Source organism: Terrapene carolina, unplaced genomic scaffold (genome assembly GCF_002925995.2).
Source record: "Terrapene carolina triunguis isolate 2854851 unplaced genomic scaffold, T_m_triunguis-2.0 Scaffold66, whole genome shotgun sequence".
NCBI lineage: Eukaryota > Metazoa > Chordata > Testudines > Emydidae > Terrapene > Terrapene triunguis.
The window spans coordinates 25193148-25214280 of NW_020664417.1; the positions used below are offsets into that span (position 1 = coordinate 25193148).

Here is a 21133-nt window from a genome sequence, read left to right on the forward strand (position 1 = left end):
GCATTACATAACCTCATCACAAGCCATTGCTGCAAATGAACAAAAACTGATTCTGTGATTTGACTTTGGGCAAAACTCTGACCCCATACTTTCTTTAAAGCGCTTTCTGTCTTTCATTTTAAAAGAATTGATAACCAGTTAATTGAGATGTTCTGGTCCAAATTCAATGCAATTGCACTAAGGTAAATTTGGTCCAGTGCTTCCGGTTGTTCTCATTTTAACCTCCATGTCAGACTTGTTTCCTTTTTAATCTTTACATATCGTTTGTCCTGTTTTTCACTCACTTGAAAAGGAGCTACCTGCTAACTTTCCACACAGCAAAACTATACTAATTGTTTAGTCTGGTGCTTATTAGGAGCACCAAAGGAAAATCATTGCACCACTTACAAAACACCTTGCTCTATTTAGTATTATATTGTGCTGGATCATTATGTTCAATCACTCTTTCCTTTCTGTTTGGATATTCAGCGTTAAGTCCCGTTATAAGTATCAGAAGCAAAATTGAATGCTATAGTATGAGATTTTTTTTTTTTAAAAGAGATGATGGGCACATAACTGGAGCTGGGGTTAAGTTCTCTAATATCATGATTTCATAAAGTAAAGGTCTTGTCTTACAGCAATTATACTTCCCTTAGAAAATAATGTGGGATCTTGCTGGCTTTTTTGCTCCACTATATGACAGGACAGGCTCTTCCCCCCCTCCTCCTCCTCCAGGACAGCAATTTCTTCTTCTTACTGTTTCTCTGGTATTAACAAATTTGATATTATCAGGAAAAAAGTTTTCCCAGCAAGCAATGCCCTTAGCTGTTTTATGCACCAATCTATATGCTGACCTTAAATTCACTCAAACTCCTCCTTACTGAGAAATAAAATTGAGGCCTTTTCTCTTTTTTGAGAGCAGAAATGTTCGTTATCTCAGGGCTTAAAGTGGAGTCACAGAAAGAAGTGCTAGGTCTGTCATTGCCCACTGATGGAATTTTATTAATTCATAACTTAATTTTATCTGACAGCTTGCGTAAATCATAGAATCATAGATTACTACTTTACATTATTACTTCCTTGGGGAAAGATAGTATCCGCTTTGCTTCTGCAATGTAGTATTAAACTATGGAGAAATTATCTGAATTTGCCAGTCATGCAGTACTGTGTGGCTGCTCAGAGTGGCACAGTGTAAATAGGACTATACATACCATATTGACATGCCACAAAGTGAACAGAGGGGTACACTTTGTGGACTATTCATATGGGCTTATAATTTTTGTAGTAATCAGAAATCATGCAGATCAGTGCCTTAAAGGTTATGATTTCACCATGTTACTACCAGGTTTAATTATAAGCCCAATTTAACCTCTATGGGACTATTGGCTAGCAAAGCTGGTTAGGCCTGAAAAGTGCCAGAATTCACTCTGAAAGCTGAGGAGAATTGTCTGTAAGGTTTCAAGAAAATAGGTCAAACTAATTTTGAATAACAAGATGCTCAAAAAGAAATGACTGATTTTGAAATGTTGACTAAAAATTTCAGTTTGTCTCTACTTTAAAAATGGCTCATCACTATCCTGTCCAAATTCCACATTTTCATTTGTATTAGGAGACCAAATTCACTGACTTCAGTGGGGTAATTGAGAGTTTAAATCAGGGCAAAATATAGTCCTATGCCTTCAAAAATGTCTGAAGCTCTGGTTATTATAAATACAGGCCTTCCCTGTTTGTTTCCATAATTTTTAAATGGTTACGGGTTTTTTAAACTGTAACACACCTTAGTAAACATAACTTTAAGATTTCTGCTATCAAAGTTTTTGTTTTGTCCATTTACATTTTGCTTCCATCATAAGTTTCTCCGGTAGCTTATTCCATCTTGATTACCTTATGCATGAAGTAGTTCTGGCTGAGAACTCTTATTTGCACTTAGTTCTTTAACTACTAGCATAAACCATTTGCTCAGCCACTAAAAATTATATTGGGTTAGATAAAGATTACATTTGTCATCATAAGAGAAAGAAACAGTCTTTCCAATGACTATTGTTTAGAATTCCATTGTTGCATTATTTATAGATGTTAAGTGGGGAAAACCAGTTGAGGTTAAATATCAATTTTCTCTTAATATCTTCAAAATGAAGGCAAGTTACAGGAGACTGTGAGGCTTTGTGCCTTGACAAGCCATTAGCAGTCTTGTATTCCCTCCTTGTCTGTCTGCTCATTCTGAGCTGGAATATTCCACTGGGGCATTTCTGGTGCTTTCAGTAGAAGAAAGATGCACAGCCAACAGAAGTTGGTGAAAACATACTCAACAATTTCTATGATTGTAATCATACTGGCTCCACAAAACAAACCAAGTTGGCCACCAACGTCAGCTGTAATAGAAGAAAATAAATGCATGTCAGCCTAAGCATTTGGTTTAGTCTAGCAAGCAAAGAAAACCCTGCCAGGTTCAAGTTCTAAATAAGCTAATTATACATAATTCATCATTAAAAAATTAAAATGTTTATGGGAGAAGATTAATCTAATGCTTAAATGTTCAAAATAAAACCTACAACCTAACGTAACCCATTGTACAGTATTTGCAATTTTTTAAAGAAAACTTTAGTAAGCAATCATTGTCCCCAGAACTCCACTGGGGACAGTAAAACAGAATATGGCTCTTGCTCTCCCTTAGAGGTGCTGTCTGTGCTACTGAGCCTTTTAATGGGACAGCTGCACATTCTTCCTAGAACCTAAGTTCTGGAAAAGTGATTGACAGTTGCTGATAGAATAAGGTGAATATTACTCTTGCTTAGAAACTTGACCGGAGTGTTTGGAAAAAGAATAGATTTGAAAGAAAAAATAAATAAAAGTTAACCAATGAATATTTACCAAGCAACCCGGACACACTCCGGGCCTTCTGCTGCCGAGTCATTTTGTAGTTCAGATCATGATATTTAATGTCAATATACACAAGATTCTCCCTGATGACAAACACACATATAGTATAATTTGACAGTATAATAAGTACTGCTACTTATTTCTGTCATTAGCTGTATAGTTAGAAATTAAATTCATACTGGAAAGATGTTACAGGAATGATAGTCACTGTCAAAGTGCAATGAAATGAAACTGACAAAAGTGAATTTAAGATGATAATCAGGGAAAATTTCCTAGCAGTTGTCTACTAGAGTGTGGAACAGTCTTTCTTGTGAAGTGCTGAAAGCCTGTCTGTTCATGACGAGGTATAGCCAGAATTTCCCTCTTAAAACCCCTTTCATATAGTGAACTCTTCACAGGCATAGTGATCCAGCCATGCAGGGATCCAACCATGCAGGGATCAGGGCTGACAACTGTGTTATAGGGAGTAAGCCTGCATGGACAAGGATATTAAGCAGGGCCCAGATCCACAAGGATACTCAGGCACCTAAACCCCAAATTTAGGCACCTAAATCAGAGTTTTAGGCTACAATGTGATCCAGAAGACCAATGCTCAACTGCTGCCAAATGATGTAGGCACTAAATTTCCCACTGTAAAAGTACCCTGGTAGCCTAAGTTTTTGCCTCTGGGAATGTACGCTGGTGTCTTGATGTCTGGTTCCCACCAAAGACTCTCACCAATACATGAACCAGGGGAAGATAGATGGACGAGCACCTATCTCACCTGGGAGGCCCAATCTGGTAGGCACACTCAGAGGTTGCCTACCACATAGTATCCCCTTCAAAAGCTGGCTGGAGAAGCAGGAGGAGTCACCACCTACCTCATAACTTTTAGCCCAATGGTAAGAGCACTCACCTGGGATGTGTGAGACCTGGTTTCAATTCTCTCCCTCCCCTCCACTACCTGAGAGAGAGGATTTGAAAGGGGCCTCACACCTTCTAGGTGGGTGCCCTAATCATCAGGCTACAGAGTTTCTGGCCTAATGACTCTTAACTATTTATCCAAAATGGAACACCTTCAGAAAGTGAGGTTGAAGTAGCCCCACATCAAAATAGCCCATAGCTCAGTCGTGAGAGTACAGCAACCAAACGTTTGTTTTCTGTCACTGTAGGAACTCCATCTCCCCAAGTGATGGTAGCTATGTTGATGGTATTCTTCTGTTAACTTAACTGCATATACATTGGGGGTTAAATTGGAATAGGCTGGCACTCAGGTGTGGATTTTTCACACCCCCGAGCACCGGAGCTGTGCTGGCCTAGGCCAGGCTACTTATACAGTAGAGCCCCAATCCTGCAATGACTTATATACATGTGTGACTTTTGTCCTCTGCCATTAGCCCCATTACTTCATTGGGGCTACTCAGTGTGTAAAATTAAGCACATGACTAAGTCTTTGCTGGATTGGGCATATGGCATTACCCAGTGAGAATAAGGCTATCAGGATCTGGCCCTATGATACCGTGGTTAACAGGAAAGAGATTCCACATAGCTGCTAAATAGACACCTTAACCACAGAGAACATAAGAGCTCTTTTCATAATCATTGTGGATTAGAAAACAAAAATAAGTGTTTCACTTTAATTTGTCAAATGAAAATATTGTTAAACACAGATATGGTCATGGTTTTTAATAATGTGAATTCTCTATGGAGACTCATGGTTACAAATTTTAGGTGTAACGATGTAATGTAGCTCATTCACCCACTTTCACTGAAAATTAAGTATTTGCTGCCCAAAATTTTCTTCTGCAATCTCATCAGGTGACCATTCTAGACTGTACATAACATCTGATAGTAACAATAATTCCCCTGTTAATGGATCCTATTAATTATGCTTCCTAGCATTACCGAGGAGCTGCTATTGTGTATATTTGTAATAAGGCTGTAAATAGTTAACTCTACCTTTTTACATCTTCAAAAATCAATAGATCCCTACATTTGGTAATTTATGATATGTACTAATTAATATATTGACTTGATTCATATTGGCTACAAACTTGGTAACAGAATAATTTTTGGTATTGTGACTTGGTTAATTGAGTAATTGCTGGTTTGTCTAATGTTTACAAACAATAAAATAATTGACAAAGTGAAATACATAATGTTGTTGTGGAATTTTCAATGGCTTAATATAGATTTATTTTAATAATTTGCATGCCCTTTGTCTGCCCTTTGTTCACGTGCAAAATACACGTTTAACCATGGTTTCAAGAACAAGAAATTCAATACTCACACAAACAATTAAGCAATTTGGATATTTTATGGGCCAAAACTTCCAAGCAATTATTTAAAGCATCTACAGTCTTTTGTGTGTCTAGTATCTGTCCATGCACCTATTCACATCTACTGCATTTTACAGTAGAACCTCAATGACAACACCAGTGTTATGAACTGACCGGTCAAGCACATACCTCATTTGGAACTGGAAATATGCAATCAAGAAAGAAAGAAAGAAAGAAAGAAAGAAAAAGCAAATACAGTACAGTGATGTGTTAAACATAAACTACTAAAAAAAAAGGAAAAGTTTTTAAAAAAAAGATTTGACAAGACAAGGAAACTGTTTCTGTGCTTGTTTAATTAAATTAAGATGGTTAAAAGCAGCATTTTTCTTCTGCATAGTAAAGTTTCGAAGCTGTATTAAATCAATGTTTAGTTGTAAGCTTTTGAAAGAACAACCATAACGTTTTGTTCAGAGTTACGAACATTTCAGAGTTACGAACAACCTCCATTCCCAAGGTGTTCGTAACGCTGAGGTTCTACTGTACTTGTGCTTCTAATTGTGCTTATCGATATACAAACAGTTCTATGGACTGAATTAAAGACCCTTTGACAATTGGATTCTGTATTTCCTAATGTCATGTTCTACAAATTGTTCTCTTCTTCCAGACTTGTAAGACTGTACTTTTAGTAAGTAAATCCAGTAAGAATTTATCAAAACAGACTATATCAAGTGCTTGCTCATGTTTTCCCTTTTGCAATTACATTACATTACATTAGTTCATATATTTACTAAACAGAGATCTTTATTACTGAGCTAATGTAATCTATGAGGTTATGTAGGTATGTGATATATGTTATTGAACCAATTGATAAGGTAGATTACACAAGCTTCTGAAAGATCTCTTTCCCAAATGAAAGTCTCCGTTTTGGAAAACTTGTATGTTATACAATATTTGATAATCTAGTAAATAGTATTGTATTATCTGCCTTATCTAATTTTTCTTGGGGATTGATACAGCATCAAATATTATCTGAGTACTCTGTGTGAGGGGTGACTTATATTAAGCCTAATATTGATAAAACTAAATATTCAACCTGTAACCTTAAACCCAAAGCAATAGGCCCACATCCAGGCAGCTCACTTTCCTCAGGTTTTACAAGTATTTCTACTTTATCTTTAGGGAAGGAAAAATCCCGCTTCCACTGATGTAGGGTGGAGTTGTGTCATTGACTTCAGTTGTATCAGGATCAAGATCTCAGTATTGCCTGTTGCACAAGCTCTCTTCCTGGGGGTTATGAATAGGTTTCAAGAGGATCACAACCATCACCTCTTTCTTTATGGCTAGGTGGGGGAGGGGTTCTAAAACTTTATGGCTATAATATTTGTAATATGGGGGTCACTGTAGGGGAAAATACCTGAGACCACTAGTCTCCTAGGTTATCTAACAGATATAGCAACAGATATAAAACAATAAAATACTGTGTCTTGGCCAATTTCCCATGAGGATACTTCATATATATTGCAGGCATTGATCTTAATATTGTATACAAAGTAAGGTCTCATGTAACTGAACAGAGTTCACATTTTAGTCAGGCCCTGTAAATAAATCAATAAAGATGGCATCTGTAAATGATCCAACATATTCCTTGTAAAGACAAAGTTTTAAATAAGATTACCTGATATACTCTGGACTTCTCTTCAGCTTTGTGGAAAAGAATGTTAAGGCTTTTTCACCCGAAAAACTTGAATAGGTGACAGTGGTGGGATAATCTGTTTCTTCACAAGGCACAGGACAAGTGGAATTGTGGGTTCCTACCGTACATAGTCCCATTAGTTCTATGTTATCTGAAATTTCAGGAAAATGAATCAATACTATGTATGTTCAAAGGAATGTGAAGTTTGTAATATTTCGTTTTATACAAAAGAAGTTTGGGAAACTAACCAATAGAATTTAATTGACTCCAATAAATAACATAGTCTTTATAGATGGCTCTTTATATGTGAATCCCAAAATATTTTACAAAAGTGAATAAGTATTATTATTCCCATTTTATAGAGGTGGAAACTGAGGCACAGGACTCCTAACTGCCTGATTTTTTTCAAAGGTGCTCAGAACTGCTATTCTCACTGACTTCAGTGGGAGGCTGGATGCTCAGGTCCTTATAAACAACTTGTGCAAGACCACACAGAAAGTTCATGGTAGAGCTGGAAATGGGAATGTAGGTCTTCTGCCACTAAGGCTCAAGGCTAATCCATTGGACCACGTCTTGCTGACCTTTTATCATGGAGTTTCTCTGTGTGCAGAAGTGATTGCAGGATTAGTGTCGATGTTCTATGAGCTAATGTTTGTTATTTCTTGATGATTACATTGTAAATCTCAGTAAGAACATTTTGTCCATTTAATATATTGCCATTTTGATAATCCAGTCTTTTTACACTATCCCTGTTAAAGTATGGTATGTGCAACATTTTTTATGTAGACAGAATCCATTCTGTCTGTCTTACACTTCTTTTGTGTGTTCCTACATTCTGGCATTGTTACTTGAAGTCACGGATATTCAGATCTGTATGGTCATTGTGACAATTGTCATTTTGTCATAGCAATTCTTAGGAAAAGTCACCGTGCTAGAAAATAGTTAAAATTGTCAAAATTATATAGACAGGATTTTAAAAAGTTTTTTATACAAATTCAGCATGGCACTGTGTTCCCTTTATGCTGCTGGAATAGCATAAAGAAGTACAAATTTACAGGATCTTCCTTGGCCCTCATAGCAAATGCTCCCACATCCTTCCCCTACTCCAAGTGTAAGGTGAATTTTTCTGTAGGATGTGGGAGGTGCCAGGGAGCATGGCCTTAGCAAACTCTAGTTCAGATAGTCTCATCAGTGGAGTGGCCAACCTTTGCCCCTCTTACCCCCTTTCCTGTGCTAAGCACACTAAAAAGATCATAGAATATCAGGGTTGGAAGGGACCTCAGGAGGTCATCTAGTCCAACCCCCTGCTCAAAGCAGGACCAATCCCCAGACAGATTTTTACCCCAGTTCCCTAAATGGCCCCATCAAAGGGGTTTAGCAGCACTGGAAATGCAAGAGCTTTGCACTAAGGCAGAAGACCCAATAAGTAAAGCTGTCCCTAAATAGAAAATTGAAGCAGATTAATCTGGAGATGCAGAAATGAAAACAAATGGCGCAAAAGAATGGATAAGCAGTCTTTGTTTGTAAAATGTAAGGTGTCATTCATAACATGGGTAAGGAGGTTTTTAAAAAAAAGACATTTATTCAATGTCCTATTGCCATTCTTCATTTTGAGACTGTCTAATGACCTAACCATATATGTTCTAGTTCAGTTCTGATGTCGTATTAGTTTTCTTACCAATTTCTAGCTATATTCTAGTGCACACTTGGAGCCTTCTAATGTACTTTTAATGAAGCTCAAGAATAGAAAAATATTAATATGTTAATTAAACTGTTACTTACAGAGTGCAGGAGAAACACAACTGTAGAATTTTTGTAGGTCACATTCTGTTCCGTTTCCTTAAAAATAGTAAAATAATAATTAAAGCCTGGAGTATACAAATTCAAATTAAATACTACACTAAAGCTAGTGGGCCAGTTTCTGCTCTCAATTGTACTAGTGTAAATACAAAGTAACTCCTTTGAAATCTACAGCTTTATTCCACATTTTCAGTGACTGAAAGATCAGTTTGGTGCATCACTGTTCATTGTTATCAACACAATATGGCACATAACAGAAAAACTTGGTAAAATTTAAAAATAAGAGTAAATTTCATTATAGCTGTGGGTCTGTCAATCCTGCCTTTCGACTTCAGGGTATCCACCCAATATATCATGTAAAACAAATATTTTAGGGAGGTAAGGTCAGAAACTTCAGTTCTTAATTACGTAAACAAAATGGGGGAAGGAAGTGAGGTGTGTATTATTTCTTACTATTTTGATAGTTTAAGAACTATGTTTAAGGCCAGCCTAAAGACCTGGCCCCATTGAGGTAAATTTCAAAGCTCCTATTGACTTCAGGAGAGCTAGGCTTTCACCCCAGACTTATCCTTACTGGCACATCCTGCTTGGGCCAACTTGTCCCTTTCACAGCTGTTCAGAGGCGGCTGGGCTTCTTTGATCCTTACCACTTCAGTTTTTTTTCTTGTAGATATGCTTGATCTGTAACCTCGATTTCTATATTATGTGATATGGGTTGAGCTGGGGTTCTAAGGGCATCCAGGCTGCCTGGTGCAGAGCCAGGAGCTGAACCCTAGTTAGAGGACTTTAGGTTTCCAGTTCCTGGAAGCCCCGGAGTGGTGCATCTGACCTAGAGCCATAGACCTTACAATGTTGGGGTCCCTGGCACCCTGCCAGGCGGACTTCTGACAGAATCTTGGCTGATTCAATGAAAGTTTGTTGAACTCAAGCCATTCTCATAAAACTATTCAGGTTTGATGAACCAGTATTTTCCAACAAAACTCTTTCATCAGAAAATTCTGCCCAACTCTACTAATGAGCAAATAAGTTTACTCTCTACAGAAAAGTGGGGAATCAATAGACCAACACTTTCTAAAGTGGGTGCCTAAAGTTAGGCACTTTAATAAGTTGCCTGACTCAATGGGAATGAAAATGTAAGTGATGTAATTCCCTCTGCACTTAGCACTAAGGGGGATGGTCTTCTGATTTTTTTGGCGAGTGCTAGAAAACAGGGTGGCATGGAGTCGGGAGGGTGTGTGTATGGCTAGATGATCTGAGGTTATAAAGAAAGGATACAATAGTCGGGTTTCCTTTTCTTCAGCATTAGGAAATCCTTACCTCTTGACACACAAAGATCTAGATAAGTTATTAGAGAGAATATACTAAATACAATGCACAGGCTATCTTCACCTTTTATATTATAAATTTCCTGCCGCTGCTAACCATCTGCTGTTTAATACTGAAATAATCTGGCTTATGTAAAATCTATTTTAATGTATGTTCTTTATGATGGGTAGTCTCTGTGTAAATAGTTTAAAATAAGAGCTTGAACTAAATTAGATGAAAAATCTACACCCCTTGCAATGTGTACCTCCCTGCCCTGAGGGGGTGAATCTAGTCCTCCACCCAGAATACCCTTGTTGATTGCCATGTGATTCAAGAGAGTTCACTCTGAGCCTTTTGATGTTTTGATCATAACACATATATTACAGTCCTGCTAGTCCCCATCAGCTGAGTCAAGTGCTTTCGCCCCAGTGCTTTAGGGGTCAATTTAAAGACAAGACAGAAGCTATTACAGGTTTCTGGTGTAATCTCATTAAAGTTTTCAGGGTGCATCAGAAGGATGATGTCTGAGCAGATGTTGGGTTTAGAACTGGTCAAACCTTTTCAGTGCCTTTCACTAAAACATCAAAATTTGACATGAAAAGTGAAATTTAAAATATTCATTAAAACTTTATTAAATTGCTCAACCAATACTAGCTGGATTCAGGATTCTGAGATGACTGAGCTCTCTAAATGAAAGTAAAACTTGACAAGGCAGAATATTTAAAAAGAGCCACGCAGCACCTTTTGAAGCACAAACATAGCATGTCCCAAGAAGTACCTGGAAGCAGAAATGGCAAACATCCACACTTGTCCTGTATGTGCCTGGCCTTACATTCCTGCAAACATCCATAGGTGCTATAGATCTTGTGGTGCTGAAGTTTGATGTTAGGATTGCATTCTCCCCAAGGGTATTCTTGGATAACTGTCTTTAGATTAAAAAATAGCATTCTTTAAAATATCCTTGTCATTATTTTAAATACAGAGCTTTATCTGATATATTATTAACTGACGCTTGGATAAAAGTTAAGCAGAATTGCTGTCAAAAATAAATCTCAAATTAGTAACAAAGTATAGTTTAAAAAATCAAACTATTTTAAAAAAATAATATATCGGTTCCTCTCCTAGGTCCTGATTCTGCTGTGCAATCTGATAGCACAAACCCCTGGAAGATTGGGCTTCAGTAGGGCTCTACAAGGAAGAAGGGTCCACTCTGACTGGTTTCATTGCAGGATCAGGGACTTACTTTCTCTCTAAGAACTGAGTTCAAGAGTTGGTGATAACACTAGCACCTTGTAACAGTTCAGAAAGCAGAATTTCCAGAGTCAAATCCTAAATTCAGTGAGAAGAGAATTTGACTGTTGCTCTTTTTGACTTCCTAGCTATCTTGTCCACTGATGAAGGAGAAACACAGAACTGTGTTCTTGAAGAATATTTTTGTTTTAAAATGCATATATATACACATTTTGAGGTTTAATGGGATAGTGGTCAAAATACTTCCTCTTTAACCCAACTAAGCAGGTCTAAAATATCTGTCTGAAATGGATGCCCTATGGGAATGTGCCTTCAAACAGTATCCCAAGAGTGAAGTTAGCAGAAACACGGGGGAGTAATTTTAATCCCTGCGGAAAGTCTACTACCTCCATGATCTCTGTGCATATAGTATAGAAAATCTGCACTGTTTTCAGGCTGGTGTTTTTCAGTAAAAATTGTATGTAAATATACATGCATCTGACGAAGTGGGTATTCACCCATGAAAGCTTATGCTCCAATACATTTGTTAGTCTATAAGGTGCCACAGGACTCTTTGTTGCTTTTTATGTAAATATAGTGCTGCCTGCACTATTTTTATTGTCTCTATGACTTCCAGAGCAAATTTGCTCTGTTTACAAGTAAAATTATGCTTTTTTTTCTAATTGCCAGTCCAGCAACACTAGCCAGGGTTCTGAAAGTCAAGCTGCTTCTTTCCTTCATGCATCATCCCCATTAATAAAGATACTATTGGCCCAAATTATAGTAGTACCTCTGTAGCACTAGCTTTCAATGGGTTTTTAAGATGGAACTAAAAACAGACATACTTTGGTCTGCATCATCTGCCTTACTAGTGATATGTGACCAGGAAAGAATTCAGCTTTTTACTTGTAAATGAAGAAAATTTCCTCTGGAAGTCACTGAGACATAATAAATACGGAACCTTCAAAATATCAATTTTACTGTCACTTTTCAGATTAGAAATGCACTTATACATTTGCAAGATAGGGAATGATACTGCTACTGATACAAATTGCTTACCTTCAGCTGGCTGATTGCAGCGTGTGCATGCATACCAACTGGTGTTGATAAGCCTAAGCCATCAAAACGTGGAGGTTCTTTAGGTGAATGGATAACATAAGTTATCCCAGCATCAATAAAGCCAAAGGTAGGGTCATCAGTGAATTGTGCCTGGTACAAAAAGAATTCCTTAGAAAAGCAATGGCTTGATATGTATTTACCCTATGGGGCTTAGCTTTGTTTAAAGCTGCACCATCCATTTTGCTTGGATTTGAACCTCCAGTGACGGTGACAAATCACCTCTGACAATTAAAAAAAACAAAAACCCAAATATAAAAGTAAATTAAATTCAGTGTCCTTTGGTATCTAAAGTTCCTCCTATATTACAAAATGATGAGTTTTTCTTCTTTCCTCTCCCCTCCCTAACTTCCACTGAGGGATAATCCAAGCTTCTTTCACAACCCTGAGAATCATCTCTTTACATGACAACTAGTCCTCATGTTCTAGCACATTTCCCATTATTCCCTCCAGAAGCTGCCACTGTTGTTCCTTACACCACTTAAAGAGAAACGCTAGGTGCTCAGCCGCTTCCCCTCCCCTTTTTTAAATCATCATAGATTTTCAGTTTTCTTCCTTGATCTCATTTAGAAAATTTCCCTCCCCATTGCTTACATGGTAGTTTTCTGTATTTGGTGGTGGTATCTTAGGAAATCTGCCAATAGTGATCCAAGGTAACCAATTAGGGGCAAATCCTAGTTGGTACTGAGTACCTGCAACTCCTACTGAAGTCAACATTCAGCACCGATCAGGATTTGGCCCCAAATGACTGTCTCCTGGAGTTCTGAACAGACTTTAATGGAAAATCAAATAAGCCAGTGAATAAAGTAGAGGGCACTATCTTGAAGATGTTTTAAATTAGTTTTCATTCTCACATTACTACTTCTAGTTTTTGAAGCTGTAGCAAGTCCTGCATTTGCCCTTGGATTATTAATTTCTTACAAGTCAAATGTAATGATAACCATTAGAGCAATTTACCAAGGGATGTGGTGGATTTTCTGGCACTTTTAATTCTTAAATCAAGATTGGATGTCTTTCTAAAACATATGCTCTAGCTCACTCCAGAAGTAGTGGGCTTGATGCAAAAATTAATGGGTGGAATTATATGGCCTTTGTTAAGCAGAAGATCAGACTAGATTAATATAATGGTCCCTTCAAGCTTTCAAATCTTTGAAGCTACAAGTTAATGGATGTTTAGGTATATATCTTATTGTGATGTCTATACCTGTTTGATATCAAAAAGTAAACTTAAGCCTCTTCCAGAAACACTCACTCTTCTCCTTGCTGGAAGATCCATGTGATTAAAAGTAAAGCAGTTTCCATATTCAGTAAAGACATGTTCAAAATCCTTTTAAAACAATGAAAACAGAAAAGTAAAAATTGAAACAAGATAATCTATACCTAAACTAGTGGGTTTGGGGATGTTTTATGGGCTAGATTTTCTAAATGATCTGCTTGTGATCCTGTGAAAATGGCAGTTAAGTATGTAAATCACTGATAGAAACAGTCTTACAGTATGAGATCCCTTTGACCGAAACCAACCTATGGAGTTCTGTAGAAGGACTATCATTCTCTATTAAATCTGTGGGTTACCTAGAGTAACCTTTATAGGATACTATTGGTTTTACCCTGTTAAGTTCTATAGGATTTCTCCAGAAGGAAATAGGAAGTGAACACTTCCAAGTAGTTTAATTTTCAATAGATGATGTTTAGTTCAGTAGCTGCTGCTTGTTTCAAGTGAATGTATGAAGCCATAGTAAACTAGATGAGTATGGACTAGTACTAGCATATTACCCTAGTCGTATTAGGCCTGAATAGTGTGACTAAATAAATTTGCTGTTTTGATTGTCTTTCATTGCTTTGGAGTCTTAGCTACAAGGGCTTGTTGTTACTGCTAATATATTTAAAATTAGAGTCAACACAATTCTATCAGTAATTCTAAGCATGCTGTAGGTTCTCAATAAAGGTTAGGTGAAACTGAAAGATTGTTGGTCTAATTTTGTTCTCACTTTAGTGTAAACTGGGAGTGACTCCATTGAAGTACACTCATATAAAATAGATGTAAAGTGAGGTTAGAAATCAGGCCCTCTGTTTTGTTTTTGCTCAAAAATTCTAAAAAATTTACTTTGGCTTTCTTTGTTAAGTATCCCTCTTATTTCTGCATATAACTGATACATTTTCATGGGAGAAGTAAAGCCCTGAATTGCACTTTGGCATGTGCTTAATTTTAAGCACATGAGTAATCCCATTGATTAGCCATATGCAGAAACTCCTACTGAAATCAGTGGGAGTTTTATTTTGCATATATAAGGGCTGCAGGATCAGGTCTTGTGAAGCACTTGAAAGGTGGCCTTTGAAAAATTAGACTTACTCACCACAATGTAATTTGGTATAAAGTGATTCAGATTAGTCTCATTTTGTGACTGTAGATAAGTTCTATAATCAGCCTATTTCTGAGACAATATTACATTTTTGTCACATTGGTACTCTTATGAAAAAAGCAAAAATATTACCTCCGGGTAACATGGCTGCCCAAAAAAATCACATTCTAGCAAAGTACTGCTGTTGAGATAAAAGCCATTATTCCTTGTAAACTCTTTAATGCTGAAGTTTTGGTTTCCTTGAAGGAAATCTTTTAGCTCTTGAGAGAACTTGTTGTCAATATCAAATGCATGAAGAACTCCAGACACAATGCTCCAAAGGAAAAAAATAATACTGAGGTTGGCTACTGCATGGGCTTGGAATCTGTAAGTAGGAAAGAGAACAGTTAAAAGAGTAGCCACAGTATTTTTTCTGAAACTCTCCCCCAAACACTAATTGTCTAGTCCACCAGAATCACACCTTACTCTGCATTACAAGGAATGGATAACACAATCTTGTTTTTTATAAATCAGGTTACCCTTTGTGCCTGAAAACTGAGTGCATCACTCAGACAGCTGGTGCTGTCTGGTCTGTTTACAGCAGTCTCTCAGCAGAAGAGGTTGTACCTATCTTATACATCCACAACTTTTTGGAGTAGAGGAGGTTCTAACCATCTTGCACAGCCGACATCCATTACCAGGAAGCCTGGTGATAGGCAGTGGTATAAATCATGGGTGGGGGTGGGGATCTAACTCCTAGCATCAGTTTAAAAATCCTAAAATATTATGGGACCTAAAAACACCTTTCCCATATAAAATGTTAAACGCTTCTGATGGTGACGTGAATTAGGGATTTGCTGAACAGCCATTGTAGATTTGAACTTAAGGTGTTGAACAGAGAATAATAAGCCATTACTATGTGACTTGGTTCTGGACTGCTATTTTATGCTAATACTAATATTAAAGTATCCTTATACTGCAGGATAATAAATGGATCAAATGTACCTTAATATCTAAAAATAGTGGTCTGAATGGGTAGAAAGATCTTATTGCAACTCAACAAAATGCTATTACTTCCTGGGTTAGCTTTGGTTGTAATTTTACTTTTGAAAGCACACCACATCCATGACTGTCATTTTCTCCAAAAGTAGGACTGCTAACTAAATCCAGAAATAAATAATAAAGATTGAAATGAACAGATGGGGGTTGAAGCAAACTGACGTGTTAGTGGCCAGCTGCCACGCTCTGAATTGCTGATAAGTAACTATAACATTCTGCAGCTATAGGTACAATAATTGCATTATATTTTTAAAGTATTTCCCACCACCCACCCTCTTCATGGTGCATATGTGATTACTCTGCCTACTTAGTTTAATAATTTTATAGTATCATCTTTTGCTTTCTAAATGGGCTTCTAGTAGTGGCATTGCATTTTCTGCAAACACATCCTGCTATGGCTTTATAGCTGGAGGGACTGAGGGCCAGGGGAGCCTCAGAGATCTGAGAGTTAAACCTGTGACTCATTCTGCTGGGAGATCGGAGACAGCAAACCACATTTCCCCAATGGAACATTGTGGGGAAACGCTGCATGGGTTCTGAGATTGGACCTAATGGTTGCTATAGTAATGAGCCAGCAGGTTCAATATACTCTTTTAAAAAGTATCCAGCTGAATCTGAGTCAAGTATATAAATATTATTGCACTTTAAACTGATTTGGGAATTATGGCCGATATTTTCAAGTGTAGGCTCCTAAAATGACTTCCTAAATAAAAGTTACCCGGTTTTCAGAAGTGCTGAACAGCCATCAACCCACTAACGTCAACAGGAGCTTCTGGGGCTCTGCACCTCTGAAAATCATTTTTCTTTTATGTAGGAACTTAAAGGATTTAGAAGCCTAGTTTTAGCCTCCCAGGCTTGCAAATATTGGTCTATATGTTTGGTCCCTGTGATGGGATTGGCAACAGTCCCTTAGAAAAGATTACAGGATGAGCATCTGTCACCTAAATATACTCATGACCCTGTGGTTATATAATGTATGTACATTATACCTGTCAGTAAAGTATGATTTCTGATGGCCTACAGGTCTGACACCTGACTTGAGAGGGATTAAAACAATCTCTTAAAATCTCTCTATTCTATAGTGAAATTCAGTGTCAAAAATTCCCCTAATTCTGAAATGTCTTCCTCTTTAGTTAAATATTTTACCCAGAACTATGGGAAAGAGCCTGTAATCCCTGTAGAGCCAAACTCTGCTTGTCTGTCTTACCTAATTTGTTCAAATAAGTCAGGAGCTGCTCACTTAAGTAAACCGAATAGGATTTGGCCCTTAATGCTGAACAACAGATGTTGCCAGTTGTATCTTTGAACTGTGCTCTGTGAGCAGTCAGATGTATTGAGTACAGTAATATATTTAAAATGTTGCTCCGGAATTTCTTCTATTCATTCAACTTCCGCTAGCAGCATGAAACTAACTTCCTGTCCACCAGGTTGAAAATTGACTGTAGCCTGTCCCAGTGTTTCGTTTTATTTGAATAGATGTTCTGCAGAATAATGATGCATTTTAGGACATTAAAGAGATCTGTTATTGCAGCATGCATTTGATGTATCTTACCTGTTCAAGTTACAAAAGGTCACAGCAGGGAACTCAATGTTTTCCACATACTGAACTACTATTGAAGTTGTGGTTGGCCAGCTGAAATAATTGGTGAATCGATTCCAGATTTGCCAAGCGACAATGATGATAGACCCCAGGACCACTAACATCCACAGGACCTTTCGTATCTTGCTCCGGGTTTGGACAATATTGTGCACCCCATGGAATGAAGTGGACATGGCAAACTCATGGTCAAACTTCTTTCTTTCTTCCAAAGAAGGCAATGGTTTCCTTGTTAAGTATAGCCTTATCTTTTCCAGCAATCCTTAACATTGGACAAGATGAAAAGTTAGCAGTAGTTTTTTTTTGGGGGGGGGGTAAAATTTTTAAAGGGTAGTGATTTAAATGTTACATTAGACAGAAGTTCCTCACGAAACAGGTTTCTAATGCCTCTCCAGACAGGAGTTTATAACCAGCTGGTATATTGTTTCTAAAATAGAAAGCTCCCTCCTGAAGGTGTTTTAGAATTCCAAGAGAGTTGTGCATTAGAAGATTAGCTCAGTCTATCCTGAACATCCACTGCAATCAGACAGTGATTGAGCCTTGGCGACAGCAGAACAGGAAATAGCATATCCTTATAGTTTTTTAACTATAGTCCTTCAAGATAAACTAACAGTCCCTTTAGCTTGGCATGTCATGACAAAGGCTTAAATGGAGAGATACTTTAATAAGGGCTCAAATCTGCGGAATGTTGCACACCTACTATGAGATGCTGAGCAGCTGGAGCTCCCAGTAACTTCCTATTAACCAGGTAGGGTCAGGCCTTGAGTCTTACAAATGAGCTAAAAGGGGAAACAATATTTTAAAATAAATTTCACTCTCTCATTATTGAATGTTTGAGGACAAAAGCTAGAGGGCTACAACCTCAAAGGTTAGAGATAACGCTACATGAATTTTTCTTGGTTATAGTATGGCTCCATGCCTTTGAAGCAGAGAGTTTTTATCTTATTACCCCAAGGTTTTTGTATTGGTTTGAAAATAGTTGAAGAGCTACAGAAGTGGATATAATAAAGAACTTGAAATATAGTAGTTACACAGAATGCTTAGTGTTGAACCATCCTTTGAGGTTTTTGAATAGAGCCTTCTACCTCACAACATCAAAAGGAGGGAATTTTAACAATGACCATGTACAACAAAGCCCTAGTAGGATCAACAGTTTGGCAAAGTGCTTTAGTTAATGGTGGTTATATGGAGGATATTGTATGCTAGCTCATCATGTAAAAAACAGAACAATAGTAACCCAAAGAAGCTTCACCTAGAAATAATATTGAGGATCTAAGAATAGGTGATTCCCTCAGCCCAAGTCTTAACAGCTACTAACTACCCTCCCCCCCCCAAAAAAAAACAACAACAACCCCACAACCAACAAACCACCCATCCATCCACACAAATCTTATTTTAGCAGGAAGTAGGTTCAATAGTTTTGCAGCCTATTTAGGGATAGAGTGTTATCACTAATAGAGCCACACAAAGCAAGCAATGAGGTGTAAGGCCACCCTCTCCAAATGCCTCTCTGTGGCCACATTAAGGCTACCTGGGATTTGGGTGGTTCCTGTGCAGAGCTCAACGGCTAGATCCTAGATTCACCCACTCCAGAAGGCAAGTGGTCATGGAGGATGGAGAGGGGTGAGAAATGGGTAGATTCTGGATTCTGCCATGGAGAACAGAGCTGGCTGGGACAGCAGGAGGAAGTGAGCTGCACGCTTTCAGGAGTTGCAGTTAATTACTGTTTCAACCCCAGAGGAAGAGTGGGGAATGGAAGAAATTGTAACAGTTGCAATGCCTCCTAGATCTTTCTGAAAAGTACAGCTGTGTGTTTTTCCCCCATATTCAGGGCTGAGTACAAAAAGAAAAGTCTAGGTCTTTATTTTGTCTAAAGGCCAATATTTTAGTCTGATCCTAAAAAAAATCAAAGTCACTACTCCACATTTTTACATCTTCTGGTAGTACCCCTGGACTTCGCCATACATATTCTAGCAACTGTTTGCAGGATTTGGCACTGTTGGCAGGGTTATCATAAGCAAGCAATACTGGCCTGACTCTGATCCCATTGAAATCATTGTTAAAAATTCCATTGACTCTAACAGAAGTAGAGTTTCAATATGGCCAAATGTAAGATCATACATCTAGGAACAAAGACTGTAGGCTATACTTACAGGCTGGAGGGACTCTATTCTGGGCTGTTGTGACTCTGAAAAAGACTTGAGCATCATGGTGGATAATCAGCTGAACATGAGCTCCTAGAGCAATGCTGTGGCCAAAAGGGCTAATGTGATCCTTAGATGTATAAAACAGGTAATATTGATTTGCAATAGAGAAGTTATGTTATCTCTGTATCTGCCAATGGTGCAACTGCTACTGGAATACCTTATCCAGTTCTGATGTCCACACCAAGCAGGATGTTGAAAAATTGGAGAGGGTTCAGAGGAGAGCCATGAGAATGATTAAATGATTGGAAAACATGCCTTATAGTGATAGAGCTCCTTGAGTCTATTTAGCTTATCAAAGAGAAGAAATGATTTGCTCACACTCAAGAAGTACCTACATAGGGAACAAAAATCTGATAATAGAGAGCTCCTGAATTTAGCAGACAAAGTATATAAGATTTAATGGCTAGAAGTTAAAAGTAGACAAATTCAGACAAGAAATAAGGCACACATTTTTAATTGTGAGGGTAATTAACCATTGGAATAACTTTCCAAAGGTTGTCGTGGATTGTCCATCACTGGAAAATTTTAAAATCAAGATTGGGTGTGTTTTCTAAAGGATACGTTCTAGTTCAACTACAGGTATTGGACCTAAAGCAGGAATTAATTCAGGGAAATTGTATGGCCCATGTTATGCAGGAGGTCAGCCCAGATGATCACAATAGTTTCTCACTCCTGGCCTTAAAATCTACCAATTCTTAAATACTGCCATTGCTTATAGGGGGCATTGTCTAGTTAAAACCGTAGCATTAAAAGATAAGTTATTACTACTTCTAAATACATATTTCCATTTGTCACACTCATTATGGGTATAAATTTTCATTACATTGCTTGTTTTGCTCCTCTTCTTTGTGTATTCCCACCATACATGAATAAAACTTTGGAGCAAGCTTCCAAATTAAAGGAGATTATTCCCCACCCCCATTTTGGTTGTGGATTCTAAAAACCTATCTTAAGGCAAGTAAAGGTAAAGTATAAGCTAATGTATTATAATATTTCTTGTTACATACCTCTGGCATCAAATCCAACACATTTCCCGAACTGCTCCATTAGGCTGTTCATAGTTTCAGAAGGGAGGAACGAGTACATAAAGCTTCCTTTTCATTGTTGATCATTGTTAGTTAATGGCTTTTATAGAAAACTAAAGGGGTGGGTATATTAGATGTCACACCGCACTGGGCAATTTGCCTGCCTGCGTTGCTATGCTTTGCTTTCTAAATAACATAAGCTTCAAAGTAAAAGAAAAGATTATTTTTTATGGCAGGATCAGTTATATAATGTTAAGTACATATAATATTGGGCATGTAACAGTGGAGAGTCAGTCTTTGTGCTGAAGTACATTGCCTCAAGTGCAAATAGTTTTCTTTTTTAATAAATAATTTCAGTTAATAATAACAATTTGCTTGATTTGAGACTGTGCAATATAATTGCTTGATTTGAGACTGTGTTGCTGGAGTGTACAGGAACAGAAGAGTATACCTTGAAATAGTTTGGGAGCCCTCTAATGGGCCTCCATCCCTATAGCAGAAGCCACAGAGAAGCAGTATATATATGTACCTAGACTTATATATTTATATATAGTTAGTAAACATGTTTATTTGGAAATTAACTGTGTCTGTGTGGTTTCTTCAATATTGTTATTTATGCATGTACTATTTATTGTATTTATTATT

The 21133-nt window shown here is 37.5% G+C and overlaps 1 protein-coding gene across 1 annotated transcript; it reads right to left on the reverse strand.

Annotated features, from left to right (window-relative positions):
- Positions 1 to 2160: 2160 nt before the first annotated feature.
- Positions 2161 to 20549, reverse strand: ASIC5 (acid sensing ion channel subunit family member 5). The gene is made up of 10 exons (XM_024211546.2): positions 20471 to 20549; positions 17212 to 17518; positions 14754 to 14985; positions 13466 to 13588; positions 12205 to 12354; positions 10694 to 10841; positions 8593 to 8649; positions 6793 to 6961; positions 2851 to 2942; positions 2161 to 2351 (listed from the first exon to the last, which is right to left on the reverse strand). The coding sequence occupies exons 1-10, from the start codon at positions 20547 to 20549 to the stop codon at positions 2161 to 2163; spliced, it is 1548 nt and encodes a 515-aa protein (XP_024067314.2).
- Positions 20550 to 21133: the final 584 nt, after the last annotated feature.